The sequence below is a fragment of the Microtus oregoni genome, unplaced genomic scaffold (genome assembly GCF_018167655.1).
Source record: "Microtus oregoni isolate MIOR12 unplaced genomic scaffold, Mior012 000011F_ref0000422, whole genome shotgun sequence".
Lineage (NCBI taxonomy): Eukaryota > Metazoa > Chordata > Mammalia > Rodentia > Cricetidae > Microtus > Microtus oregoni.
In genome coordinates, this window is record NW_024543070.1 from 53,660,001 (window position 1) to 53,675,314 (window position 15,314).

At 45.2% G+C, this 15,314-nt stretch overlaps 1 protein-coding gene across 1 annotated transcript in view; it reads left to right on the forward strand.

Annotated features, from left to right (window-relative positions):
* Window positions 1-14,144, forward strand: part of LOC121453585 (GTP-binding protein Di-Ras2) — a 29,674-nt gene extending 15,530 nt beyond the window's left edge. Inside the window, exon 2 of the mRNA XM_041660456.1 lies at window positions 11,486-14,144. Within this exon, the coding sequence (XP_041516390.1) occupies window positions 11,522-12,121 (600 nt within the window). The 5' untranslated portion in view covers window positions 11,486-11,521 and the 3' untranslated portion in view covers window positions 12,122-14,144. The remainder of the gene's footprint in view (window positions 1-11,485) is intronic.
* Window positions 14,145-15,314: the final 1,170 nt, after the last annotated feature.

The window sequence follows — 15,314 nt, forward strand, 5'->3', positions numbered from 1 at the left end:
CGGGTATACATGCTGGTGTGATGTTTGCCTCCAGCAAGCAAATAAACATTTTCCCCAGCCATTTGTGGCCTTGTCGTTTTATGATCAAGTTTTTGAGCTTTAGTCATTTTTATATAGGCACATATTAACCCTGTGTAATGATGGACTTCTTTATGACATATTTGACCCTGTACGTAATATATCTTGTCATATTCATCCTCCATTGTCCTCTTGTCCCCTGCCACTCCTAATGATCCTTTCCCCTACTAATTTCTCTCTCTCTCTCTCTCTCTCTCTCTCTCTCCCTGTCGAGTTTAATTAGGGATTTTAAAACTTAATTTGACTTACTTTTTATTGTATGTGTGTGTGCTCATGTGTGTCACAGTGAGGTATGGAGGTCAGCGGACACTTGGAGTGATTTCCCTCTCCATCACGTGGGTCTTCAGGCACAGTAGCAAGTGCCTTTACCTGCTGAACCACTTGCTGGCCCTTTATAAGTTTGTTCAACATGACCCTGGGAGGGTTTGTTTGCAACTGCGTAGGCCAGTGTTCACAAGCTTGAAGATACGTGGGACATCATGCTCTTAAAGTAGATTGAGAGAGACAGGTGGGCAATGCAGACCCTAGATGTCTGCCAGTCATGCAGGGCATTTATAAATGTATTTTTTGACTTATTTCTTTTTCTGTGACAGAGTCATATAACCCAGACCGGTTTTGAACTCTTGAACCTCCTGCCTTTACCTCTTGAATACTGGGATTAGAGATGTGAGCTACCACATCCTTCCTGTAACCACATTTAAACAATTAAAAAAAAATGGAAGTGAGAAAGATGCCTCAGAGATGAAAGGCACTTGCCACCAAGTCTGATGACCTAAGCCCCATCCCAGGAACCCACAAGACAAAGGAGAGAACTGACTCCCAGAAGTTGTCCTCTGACCCCCACATGCACACCACAACTGTCTCCCTTAGCATGCACAGGTAATAAATAGATATAAAGACAGAGGTGGTATTGATTTAAATAATATGTGTATAAAATAAGTATTATCATTTTAATGTGTGATCTTTACAGAATTGTGGGTGAGCTGTCTGAGTCAAAAGCATCCAAACACATACGGTTTCCCAGTAGCTGGTAGCCAGAACGTTTGAAAGGGTGAACTTGGCACTAAGTGTTGTGGCCACACTCACAGCTTCTCACCATCATTAACAATATCAAATTAAAGTCGGGAGACAGGCATGCGTTTTCATTGGTCTTCTGGAGAAATTAGATTGGGGAAGTGACTGTCAGACCAGATTAGACCTCTGCTATTTATACTGTGTAATACAATGACGGAAGGAGCGTGTTTGCCTGGCTAGTACCAACATTTTCACTGACACTTCTGCTAAAGGATTAGGAAAAAACTTTGCAAATACAGTCTTACATCTTTTTCTTGTTGGGAAAACCTTCACAGCATACAATCTGCATTAACCGTTTCGGGTGCACAGTTTAGCATTAATGCAGCTATGTCGTTGGACAGCAGTACCACACAGATCCCGTTGCCAGAACTCTCCATCTTACATGTCCAAAATGCCACCCTTACCCCACACCTTCTGTTAGCCCCGCAACCCTATTCTGTGTCCTGTCTCTATAAATTTGAACATAACTTACATTTCCTCACAGATGAAAACACGGGATCTGTGCATGTGTTTTTCATGTTGGTGTGTGTGCAGGTTCATGCATGCATGCATATTTTGAAGACACAGTCTACCTCATGTCTTAATACAGGGTCTCCCACTAGCCTGAAGCGCTCCCATTTGGCTAGAGCAGCTGGTCAGCAAACCCCAGGGCTCTTCCCATCTTTCCTCCCCAGTGCTAGGATCCTAGGTGTTGGCCATCACACAAGGATATCTTTGTTGTTTTGTTTTGTTTTGCTTTTTGAGACTGGGTTTCTCTGTGTAACATTTCTGGCTGTCCTAGAACTCTTTCTGTAGACCAGGCTGGCCTCAAACTCACAGAGATCTGCCTCCCTTGCCTCTCAAGTGCTGGGATTAAAGGCGTGCGCCACCAGCACTGGGCATTGAACTGCTGAGCCATCTTCCGAGCTCCAGCATCTTTTTGTAACCCATTTATCTTACTCTTGCTGTCCTCTAGGTTGGTGTGCACTGTTGGGGTTTCTTTCCTTCCCCAAGCCGGATGGTGCTCTTTCTCCATTATGTGTTGGATCTGGCTTATTATCCATTTATTGTCCAGGGAGGTTTGAAAGGCTTTCACCTCCCAGCTATTGTGAATAACGGTGGTTGCAAATATTTGAGGAACAGTGGTCAACTGGCTGCCCACATCCTGTGAAATGGAGTTACTGGATCCCATAATAATTCTCTATTTAGCTTTCTCCAAAGAGGTAGCCCCATATTTTAGCTCCACCATCATGGTGAAAATGTTTCTGTTTTCCTACATCTTTGTCATCATTAGTTATCATCTTTAAAAAAATCATGTGTGTGTGTGGGGGGGAATGTGCATGTTGAGTATGGGTGCCTGTGGGAGGGGGCTATTTTAGGCTGTAGTGAACTATCCAATTTGGATGTAAGGAACTGAACTAATGTCCTTTTGAAGAACAACAAACACTCTTAACTCTTAACTGCTGAGCCGTTTCTTCAGCCCTCATTTATTATAATTTTTACTTTCTTTTTTATTTTTGTTATTTTGAAAGAGTGTAAGGCAGTGCTTCATTCTGGTTTGGGTTTCTGCATCAATGGCTGGTGTTAGGTCCTCTTCGCCTGCTTTAGAGAGATGTTTGTGGAGATCCCTTGTTGGCACTTTGCTTTGTTTATCTTTTGCTTGCTTGGTTGCAGACATTCTTGGCATCCGGAGGGTGCTAGGTCCTCCTGAGATTGTATGTCAGCGCTCTTAAGCTTCTCAGTGATATTCTTGTTGGGCAGAGGTTGAATGAGTCCTGACTTAGCTACTTACATGGGATGCTAAGGGGTCTTAGTGGTTCAAAACAATCTTTAAAAACAGGAGAACGAACTTGGAACACTCATACCATACCCCCATTCACAAATTTATCTCAAAGTTTCAAAAATCAAAACAACGTGACACTAGCGTGTGCAGAAACCCAGGAACCAGTGGAGTAGAAGTGAGAATCCAGAAACACAGGCTCGTGTTTACAGTTGAATGATTGGTGTAGGAAGTTTTTCTGTCTATGTCTTGTTTTCATTGGTTGAATAAAGAAACTGCCTTGACTTGTTGATAGGGCAACACTTAGGTAGGCAGAGTAGACAGAACTGAATGCTGGGAAGAATGGCAGAGAGAGAGAGAGAGCCGCCATGGAGCCAACAGGTCAGACATGCTAAATATTTCCCGGTAAGACACGACCTTGTGGTGAACACAGATTATTAGAAATGGGTTAAATCAAGATGTGAGAGTTAGCCAATAGGAGGCTAGAGTTAATGGCCCAGGCAGTGTTTAAATGAATATAGTTTCTGTGTGATTATTTCGGGTGTAAATTTAGTGGGGTGGCCGAAACAAAGGACCCGCTCTCCCTACAATAAATGATAGTTATTTTTTTTTATTTTTTTATTTGTATATATGTGTGTGTGTGAGTGTATAAGGATGCACACATGCTCATGGGGTCTAGAAGAGAGCATCATATCTCTTGGAGCTGGAGTCCCAGGTGGATGTGAGCTGCCCGACATGAGTGCTGGTAACTGAACTCAGGTCCTCTGAAAGAGCAATGAGGACTCTTAACCACTGAGCCATCTCACTAACTCCCAGGTGAGATACTTTTAACAAGGGTCCTACACTATCAATAGGAAAATGTGGGAACAAATGATGGCGGGACAGCTGGATACCCGGAAGGAAGAGAATGCGGCCTGAAACTCAGCTTATACCTTATGTGAGAATTAGCTCATGGTGGATCAGCAAGAAGAGCTAAAACCGTAGACTCTTAGAAGACACATGGGAAATTCCCATGACCTTGTATTTAGAGATGAGGTCTCAGATATGGAACCAAAGAAATTTTAAAACTCCTTTCCAGTCACTTGCCAACTCGGTGCATTTTATTTGGCCTGGCCTGGTATGCATGGGTAGCCTTGTCCTCCTGTTCCTGACAGTGAGTGAGGCCCTTAGGCCAGCATCACCCCATTGCATCACGGGCTGGTTCCATATGTACAGAGTCCTGGGCCCCAGAGGCCTCTGCCCTTTAGTGTTCCTTCTCCCAGGGGTCAGCATGCTGCACTGAACATTGATAACTGGTCCTTTGACCAGAAGAAAATGTTATTATTTATGTCATTTTCCTTGTTCACTGCTTTTACCAACATGAAAGAACAGAAACAAAGAAGATCTCACAAATGCAACCAGGATCTGGCCAGTCTGGTCTATGTCCTAAGAGCCTGTCGTAGTCTCCTGACATCTTGCTTTTAGCCAAGGTTAAGCTATGAGCTTATTTGTCTCATGAAAGCAATTGACCTGAAATAACCACATGGAAACTCTTACATCTTAATTTAACCCATTTCTATTGATCTGTGTATGCCCAAGAGTCTGTGGCTTACCAGGTAAAGTTCTGGCATCTGTCTCTGGCGGGGGGCTACATGGCTTCTTCCTGACTCCGCCTCCTTTCTTCCAGCACTCAGTTTAGTTTCCCTGCCTAGTTCTGTTCTACCCTATCAGGCCCAGCCAGTTTCTTTATTAACCAGTGGTATTCACAGCATACAGAGGGAATCCTACATCACTTTATGTTGGCCCATGGGTCTTGATGTGAATGATGGAGAGCTGCATCCAGCGATAGTGGTCTTGATGGTAACATCCTGAGATGGCACAGGGCATAGTGCATATGTACACATGGCATAGCTTTTGTCCTTCCTATAAAGCCACAAGATTCAGTGATGGGATTGCCACCCCGATTTTGACAGAACTGGATTCTCAAATTCCCAGTGTTAACACTAGAGCCAAAAGGAGATTTTACCCTCTCAAGTCCTGGACTAAAACCCCGAGGGACAGTGAAATCATACCAAAGTCATAGCACCGCTAAAAATAATTCACCTGTCATGTTTATACCCCCCAAAATGCAGTGTATTCAAGGAAGCAGGTAAATTAAATTTCACAAATTTAACTGAGAATGATTTGGGAGGAAAATTCCAAATAATCCAAAATGTTGCAAACAGCAAATTAATCCTCAGTCAGCAAAGTGTGATGGGAACAGGTGTCCTTTCCTGCACAGATGGTCCATCCTGTTGTCTACCCCTGTGTGACATCCTGTCCATGGAGTCCCTTGACAGGAGCTGGAAAAAAACCAAAGGCAAAGAATGGAGCACCGATTTCAAAGTTTAGAACAAATGGCTACAAGCTCTAGAGAATTTAAATATTGCAGTCTGTTTATCTATCTGTCTATCTCTATCTATCTATCTATCTATCTATCTATCTACCTATCTATCATCCCTCCCTCCTCCCTCTGCTCCTTTCTCTGAATAAAGACAACCCTGCCACATGCATACTGGATTCCTGGGACTCCTGGATCCTCCCAGATGTATTTCATGGTTTAGCCTACACTGACTCTGGTTGCAGGTATTTCCTATCCTAAGCCCTGTACGACTCTGTAGTCTTCTTTCTCCTTTATTTAGCTACTGTGTTTCTTAAAGAGAGCTCCGCATTCCTTGTCTGGTCTGTGGCTCTCTCTTTCATACTCATGACTCCCGTACTCTTTCCAACATAACTTCTTCATGCCCTGACTTCTGCCATTCACTTCCCCCCGTGCATGTCTTGAATGAACCTCACTTTGTCTTCACGCGACTACCACGTTTCCAAACTCAAGGGCTTGCTGTCTCTTTCCTAGCTGGTCCTATGCACACCTAGCCATCCACCTGAGAGTCAGACCATGGATCCTTGTGGAATCTGTAGAGCTTTATGAATCTAAACCTTCAGATTTCAATTCTATGCCAATTTTAAGTGAAGAAAAACGTTATTGAGAATGATCTAGATAACCACCTTATGTAACGGCACGGTGTTTGCGTCAGTTTCCCCACCCCCTATGACAAGATGTTCCACTTTCGTAGTCCCCAGCAGGCAACTGTCAAGTTTAATCAGGCTGTAGTCTGCACATTCTCCCTAGCCCTTTTGCTTCCTGTAGAAATGTCTTTACTCTGCAGGAGGCTTCTCACAGTGTGAGTGTTCAGGTTGGTCCCATTATCTGTCTACTGGGAACACAACCTGGCCTGTTGTTTTTCCCGGGTTTGTTTCACAAAGGGTTCATTTCTGTTTCTCCGTGTCTAGGAGCGATTTTTAGACCCAGCAGACACCATATAACACACAGACGATTACTGCTTCTTTCAGTGTCTTTCTTAAGTAACAACTTTACAGAGGTATAATCCACTCAATTAAAACCTATGAGTCAGTGGTTTCGGTGGATTTCCAGGACTGGGCCCACTGCCAGCATTAATAGTAGAGGATCTCCATTGTTGTAAAGGGACCCATGCCTGATCAATCGCCTCTCGTCCCCCAGTGTCTACCCACCGTATCCCAGGGTAGCCACAGATAGATGTTCTGCCAGTCCATCAACCATCTGGCACTGTAACAAACAGCAGAGATAATCAATTTAGGGAGAGAAAAATTTCGTGTTGACTCACACGTTTTAGGGATTCCATCCAGTGATTGGTTGATAACTCCCTGCTCTGAGCCTGGATGATATTTCATGGTGGGAATGTGGGATGGAGAAAAAGAGAAGAGGGATGAGACTGTGGTCCCTCCATCTCCTTTGAGGATGAACCCTCAGTGCTCCCTAAACTTCTCACTGTACCCCATTTCTTAAAGGTTCCACAGCCATTAACACAAAGCCATTTAGAAGATATGCATGAATCTGATGCAGGCTTTTGCTTCATATTTGTGATTAAATTTCCTTTGCTGAACACAAGCTAAGAATGGCAGGCACAAGGACCATGTCTTTCTCCTGGGGGGGGGGCAGACCTTAGTCTCTACCCTTAATACCATCCACACTGAGTTTTTCACAGTGTGCCCTTTGAGAAATTTTCCTTTTATTCCTGGTGTGTGAGGGCGAGTGAGTGTGCATGTGTGTGAGTGTGTGTATGTATGTGCACATGTGTTCATGTGTGTATATATGTGTGTGTTCATGTGTGTATGTTGTGTGTGAGTGTGTGTATGTGTGTGAGAGTGTGCATGTGTGTGTGTGCATTGTATGTATGTATGTGTGTGTGTGTGTGTGTGCTGGCGTGACACACACATGGTGGTTATCCTTGGCAGGAGTCACTTCTCTTTCCACCATGTAGTCCCTGGGAATTGAACTCAGGTCATCAGGTTTAACAGCTGGAGCCTTTACCCGCTAAGCCATCTTGTCCTGTGTTACATTATTTAAGTTTCAAGTGTGAAGTAACTCGCCATTTTGGTATAAGCCCCACTTAGTTATGTTGTAAAATCTCTTCATATATCAAGGATTCCTTGTGCCTAGTTTTGGCTGAAGGTTTTTCTGTCTGTCATTGTGAGATACTGGTATAGATTTTCTTGTGATATCTGTTTTTAGTATCAAAGATCATAAATATTAGACTTAAGAAAGAACAAGAATACTATTTCTTCTTTAACTTCTTTGGTAAAAGTTTAAGAAGAATTGATATTGTTTCATTTGTAAGGGCCTGTAGAACTCACTGGTGAAGCTGTCTAGACCTGGGGCTTTCTATGTCGGTAGCTCCTAGCTCCTAATTTAATATCTTAGGGGAATACTCAAAATTTTTATTTCTTTTTGAATCAGTTTTTCCAGTTTGCATTTATTTCCTTCATATTATCTGCCCTGTTGGCACATGGGGGACCAGGGGCTCCTCACGTTCCTTAGAGTCTTTTTATTTTTGTAAAGCCAGTCAGTTTGTCTCCATTTTATTTCTGATGTTTAGCAATTCCAGTGTTACCACCTATTTGTGTAGCTAACATAGCTAAAGGTAAGTTGATATTTTTAAATTTTAAATGAACCAACTTTGAAGATTTTTTTCTTTGGATTCTCCATTATTTATCAGTTCCACCATAAATATAAGGGCCTCCAGTCCCCGCTTTCACATCGTTTGGCTTCACACAGTTCCTCACACCAACCCTATAATGCCAGTGGACACAGACTTCCTGTTTTTCTTACATTTTCTCCTTTCCATCTGGCCCTGCCTTTGGACCAACAAACCTTCCATCCATTTGCCATCTGGTCAACCCCAGTCCTCCACAAGATGTTCCCTGGGATCCAGACAGAGTCATACGCCCCAGTGGATCCTCCTACCTTTTTCTCTCACTGGGTAACAGCATGTTCTGTGTGGACCACACTGAATCCACTCTTGGGCTTTTGGGCCCCAGACTGCTCCTCAAGGATCCTCTTGGGTAAATGCCGCGTTTGCAGTGTCTATGGGGGTGTTCCATCGAGATGAGGTAGATAAACGGTTTTGAGGTGGAACGTTATTGTTTACAACTCAGGTTGGAGCCCTTCCGTTTGAAGCCGGGGTCGGAGTTAGGGCCTCAGACCTCTCTCCCACTGAACTGCACATCAGACTTCACACCCCTTGAGCACCTGACTCCTGCTCTTCTTCCGTGCTTCTGCAGGGCAGGAGGAAGCAGCTCCTCACAGCCTGCCTTTTGTTCAGCTCCTTCAGACCTCTGTCCTCCGCCAAGCACATGCTTGTAATTTACTGAAAAATTGTGGAGTTCTCTATTTTCACGAGACAGGCGAGACCCTGTCTCGGGTCCTTGCAAACACAGTGGCTTCCTGGATGCTTACAGAAGATATTCCTTTAGACAGATAAACCTCGGTGGCTATGGATAGCATTGTTTCTGAGTCCTATTGAACTGTGGCAACAGTGCAACACAAGACACCACGCGTTAACTATTTCTTCAGACTCCTGTGGTGTGGACTGAGAACCCGTTTGGCAACATTAAGGTCCAGATCTAATGGAACGTTACCCTACAGACGGGTCCTTTCATTCAAGTTAGAGCTGACTGGTTATAATACGAGACAGGAGCGAGTGAGGACTCAGCCTTCCCAGCAGTCAGAGCCTCCCACACTGAGGCTGGAAAGGGACATTTCAAATCAGATTCCAGATGCCATTGATTTTGTTTTCCAGTCTGAATTGCAGGACAATTTGTTATAATGCTGCATGCCTACATTGGTCTTAATTATCTCATGGACATCTAATAGACTTAATGAGACTCCTGAACAGACTTCCATCAATTAATGGCCCGACATCTTCCTGTTTTCTCTTTTAGCACTGAGGCTTAGTCAGTTGTTTGGTCAGTTCCGGTATATTCCACAGAAACTGTCAACTTACCTGAATCAGTTGTTTGGTATGTTCCAGCACATTCTAGAACAATGAAAACTTAGTCAGTACATAAGCAAATGTGCAGGACCAAGTTGAAAGTGGATTGCTGGAGGCTTGGGAGGTGGCTCCGCTGTTCTCGGGTGCAGAACCATTTCCTGCCTATATTATTTTCAGTTAATAACTTCTGGGCTCTGAAAATCGATTTGGTCAGCAATGCTTGCTACTGTCCCTCAGTTACTCAAAAGCTAAGAGAGCGAAAAGGGAGCATGCAGTCTGCCTTCACAAAGCGACAGACCCGGTGCTGCAAGCGCGCAGGCCTGATGTCAATTTTAGCTTAAAAAATGCGGGCACGGCTGAATTTTCTGTGCTTTCATGTGCGGTGCGTCCTCTTTGTCTAAGAAGGGATGGAGGGAAGGTATTTGAGAGTTTGTAAACGAAGGAAGAACATTTCTTTTCAAGACTGTGTTTTTGATTTTCCGTGTGTGATCTGTGTTGGTATGTGCACGGGATCAGGGTGCCCGTGGAGTGAGGAAGAGGAGGTCAGATCACCTGGAGCTGGAGTTACAGGCAGTCGTGAGCTGCTAGATAGGAAGTTCTGAGAACAAAGCCTGGGTCCTCTGCAAGAGCAGAATGTGCTTTTAACCACCGGGCCATTTCTCCAGTTCTAGAGAAAGTACATTTATATACATTTTCTACTTGTGAGTAATGCTTGCTGGGAAAGCTTCCTGGATGCAATCTTAGTAAATATACCTGCATTGTTCTACTCTACTCATAATGCAAATTATTTATACAATTTCTAAAACATAAAACAATACTTGTTTAAAATCAGTGATGAGAACATCCAAGTTTGTTAGTTAATGTTTACGTCTTCCTACCCAGAAGACAGAGTTTATACTGTGAGTTGAGCGATACCCAAGACAACGTGGCCAGACCTGCCTGTGGCAGCCTGGGGATGCCCATGCTGTCCCTCTGTGCTATATGATGATGGGGACACAACATTCCTTTCCCCTTATTTCCAGTGTGGCCACTATTCAACAATAGTAATGATACCAATGTCTCTAAGAGGCAGAGGATTTCATGGGCTGCTAGAAACACTGATAATGCTTAACACCACACACTGAGGGCTTCCCTTTTGTCTATTTATTCCTCCCAGAATTTGGAAAGAGGGTAGACCAGGTGTGTGTGTGTGTGTGTGTGTGTGTGTGTGTGTGATATGTATGCATTGTGTACATATTTGGGCACACATGTGTTAGAGTATACATGCACATATGTGTGCATACATGTGATGGTAATAGTTTGACACTGGGCATCTTTCTCTTTCTTTTGCCATCTCATTTACTTATAACTTAATTTTATTCTTTGAGAATTTCATACATGTATGCAATGCATTCCAATCACGTGTCTCTCCACCCCAACTCCTCTGAATCCTGCCTCACTCCCTTTTTTCAACTTCATGTCCTCTTTTTTTCAATCTGTTCTCCAATATTTGCTATGAATAAATACATGAATGTGAGGCATCAATCGGAGCATAGCCAACTCTCTCTCTCTCTCTCTCTCTCTCTCTCTCTCCCTTTCTCTCTCTCTCTCGTTCTGACAGTGTCTCATTGAACCCTGTGATCACACATTTAGCTGGGCTTGCTGGTCAGTGAGCTTCATGGATCTGCCTGTCTCCACTCCCACCCCACCCAGTGCTAGGGTTCCAGACCTATGCCACTATGCCTGACTTTTGTGTGGGGGCTAGGGATCTGACTTTAGGTTCTCAGGCTTGAGCAGCAAGCTCTTCACACACCAAGCCATCTCCCCAGCCCTATCCCACCTCATTCTTAGGCCTAGCATGTTGTGTATGCAATAGTACTGGGACTTTGTACATTGAGGCATGTGGCATGTGTGTCAACTATTCATCGCCCACGGCCCGCCACAATTCTGCCTGTCTTAGGCTGACTCTCTTCTTCCTGGGTAAAAGGCCCATGTCTTAGCAAACATGCTCAGAGTCAAGTCAATATAGAAGAATAGACTGGCTATAGTTAGCTACAAAGTAAATCATCTGGCTTCTGGGAAGCCGAGGACTAGCTGAGGGGATTTGGGTTTTGAACTGTGGGAGCAGATAAACGGAATCTGGAATGGTTTTCAGGAGGCGATAGTGAAGACAAACGTCATCACCTGATTTTCTTCAGCTAAATAAGGCAAAACCATGCTTCTGGGATTTTCAAATGAACTCTCTCAATGTCTGCTTCTTTGCTAGGTACTTCCTGGCCAGTAGCTGGAGTTCTGAAGCAACATGCCAGAACAGAGCAATGACTACCGGGTGGCCGTGTTTGGGGCAGGTGGTGTTGGCAAGAGCTCCCTCGTTTTGCGGTTTGTCAAAGGGACCTTCCGGGAGAGCTATATTCCAACTGTGGAAGACACCTACCGGCAGGTGATCAGCTGTGACAAGAGCATATGCACCCTGCAGATCACCGACACCACCGGGAGCCACCAGTTCCCCGCCATGCAGCGGCTGTCCATCTCCAAAGGCCACGCCTTCATCCTGGTCTACTCCATCACCAGCCGGCAGTCCCTGGAGGAACTCAAGCCCATCTACGAGCAGATCTGTGAGATCAAGGGGGACGTGGAGAGCATCCCCATCATGCTGGTAGGGAACAAGTGTGACGAGAGCCCCAACCGTGAGGTGCAGAGCAGCGAGGCGGAGGCCCTGGCGCGCACGTGGAAGTGTGCTTTCATGGAGACATCGGCCAAGCTCAACCACAACGTCAAGGAACTCTTTCAGGAACTGCTCAACCTGGAGAAGCGCAGGACCGTGAGCCTCCAGATCGACGGCAAGAAGAGCAAGCAGCAGAAACGGAAGGAGAAGCTCAAGGGCAAGTGCGTGGTCATGTGAGAGGCTTCCGCGTAGAAGGAGCTGCTGCCCTTAGGGCATCTCCCCCCCCCCCCCCCCCCCCCCGTGAACCCCACTGTCGTCAGGGCAGCATGTCTGATGCCCATGTGTTAAACATTGCATTTGGCTGTGACATACCCTGCAATGCCCTCAAGAGGCATTCCATATCCCCCAGCAGCCCACCCCTCAGGAGTTGCCGAATCTGCGATGCTCTCCGCATCCCTGGAAACCGAGGCCAGTCCTGAGCGGGCTTTAGCCATTTGAAGGCGAGGGGACTCAGAGCTGTGGACATAGGAGAAACTGAGAGTACTCTGTAATGCATGTGTGTGTGTGTGTGTGTGTGTGTGTGTGTGTGTGTGTGAGTGACAGCAGGTTAACCCTTAGCTACTGGAACCATCCCACACCAGGAAACTTAGTTCAGAAGCCACTAACATCTTTGGGGAAGCAGCAGGCAGTCAAAGGAGGTGAGAATCCAGTGGGTCCAACATGGACCTATGGACCCTAGCAGTTCCTGTTAATGCATTTTTAGTGGGATTAAAGACAAAATACCATAGCCCCCTCCAAATGATGCTCATGTTGTTCCTGCTGACACACAATGCGGGGATGCCCGCACTTCCTCAAAGTCTTCTTACAAGTACCGTGTCAGTCTGTCAATTGTACACACTTCACATGTAAGGCAAAGGCACCTACGGCATGACGCTGTGCCAGCACTTCCTCCATTTTGGGGGTAGGACATTGTGACATCATGCAAAGATTGCAATAATGCCCGTGTGTGTGTGTGTGTGTGTGTGTGTGTGTGATACTTTGAGGGTCTTAGAAACATAAACTTTCTTTCTTTTGACCTTCGAGGGTGGCCACTTCTCCCAGCCCTCAGATTTTTAAATAAAAGCAAATAAAGTAGGCATTTTTTTTAGACTTCTACCTTCCCCTCCCCTAAGATGGCTTTCTTGTCTTAAATAACTCCATGTGTACCCAGCTGGGAAACAGCCAGCCAAGAGCATCTAATAAACAAAAGCACACCCATTTTTCTAAACGACATGAGCCTGCAGATGCCACGCACTGCACCTCAATGAAATACTCAGAAACAGACGTCATTCACTGTGTTTTTAACAACTTATCTATATTGGAAGTAGATTGCTAGAAGATGCATTTAATTACAAGTAATTTCCCCCCTGTTCCTTGTTAAATGTCCTTAAGTTCCTCAGTGTGGTGTGCACCCCAGAACCGGTTCTTTCCTAATGCCTGTGTGTGTACCCTGGATTCCTCAGAACAAACCAGCCATGGCTTGAGGCAGCAGAGGCCATGCCAACTACAGATAGATCACTCTCTCTTTTCTGGGCACAATGCCCTCAGCTTAGTCCAATTTGCCTGCCATCCTGGAGTCTAACTGGGTTTTGATTCTTGAAAATTCTTACTCCCGCAGCCAATGAGAAGGAGCTCCTGTCTCACCTGGTGGGACAAAACCCATGCTGGCCTCAGGTGCTGGCTTGGCCACTCTCTTAGCCATCTTACCATTGCCCAGTCAGCAGGTCGAGGGGACTGCAGCACAGAGAGGACTATATAGTGACCCTATGGCCTCTGTGCAGAGCTCCCGAGACTGGCGTGTTGTGGTAGGCCTCTTGTTCCACCTATGCCTCCAAAGCACTCTGTATTCAAACTCCTTTGTTTCCTTCAGGCCTCTAGAATTCAGTCTCCTTGTCTGGCCTGGCCCACTCTGCTCTGTCAAACATAGCCCACCCTGGCGACATGCTGAGGGTTGGGAAGGTCCCTCAGGATACCGCATGGCTCAGTGATCTTACCATTTCTGTGGACTTCTAGAACAAAATCCTTGGGGACCTGGGTGAGCAGCCACCCTGAAAAATGAGGAAAGCCCAGGAGTCAACCATGAGCTCAGATCCATTCTGGGCCCCCTCTGAGGCTCTTCTGTTGCTCCTTCTGTTCCCTAAAACCATTCCCTATCACAGGAAGATGGAGCTGCAGAGTTTTATTTTTTATTTATTTTTTGAACGTCTGTAATTTGTTGTTCCATTTCTTCCTATTTCTCAGAGGAAATGTGTCACCTTGCCATTTCGGGGTGAGATTAGCGAAGGAAAGACCATGACCCCACGGCGGACATAGGATATATATGTTTGTGGTGATCCCGTCACGGTTAGTAAAATCCTGCCTCTCTCACTGACAGGAGCCATTTTAGGTGGAACGTTGCTACAAACTTCGCTATTCCCAGCGACCATGTCAGGGTTCTTTGAGATCTTTAAGTCAGTGTCCATATTCCTAAGTATTTTGGTCTTCATTGCCATGAGAATCTTGTGGTTATTCCGTTCACAGTCCTCGTTCCTTTCTGTTCTGCCTGTGAGTTTAGAGGTTGGGAGGCTGCTAAAGCCTCCCTCGCTGGGCTTCATTCGGACACTGCTTTTCTCCTCTAGATTGAGCTGAGCCCTGGGCACCTATCTCAACATCTCTTTTTGCAAATGTCCCTCTGACTCAGGAGCCGAGGGTGCAGGACTACTGGGCCAATGGCTTTCAGCGTTGCTTTGGTCCCATCCCAAGTCATAAAGCTGAGATTCTTGGTGACATCCTACGTTGTAAATGGGACTGGAACGTTCTGATCCAGCCCCAGCTCATTATAAAACTTGAAATATTGCTTTGAAGATGGCACTCTGGGGTTAAGCACGGGGCTCCATGAGTTCCCTAATCCCCACCAGTCCCCTCTCCATTCAGTGACAAGCCATGGGCATGCATCCAATGCATCAAGTCCAACAAAGAGCAATATCCAATTGTCCACTAGATCTAAAATTATATATATATTATGTAATTTATCTTCCTGCACTTTTGAAGTATAAAGTAGTAAATTGTATATATCTATCTCTATATATCTATAAGCTAGTATATCTGTTTCACTATTTGTAATATTTGAGAACTGCTCATTCTTTGTAGAACACAAAAATGTATTAAATATTTTAAAATTGCGCTGTGATATTCCTCCCTGCCCCAAGTTTGTAAAGTGTTGGTCCTACACAAGCCGTCTGGAAATACCATAGCCAAAGGGGCATGCGGAACTCCTACAGGCCACCTCCTGGGATTCAGTAGCCCACAAAGACCTTGTGTCAATCAGATACCCGCGGAGAGTGACCGTTGGCATGCGAGATGCCGACACAGGCTCCCACATCAGGAACTTGCTCTTCTGGCTTCATACTTG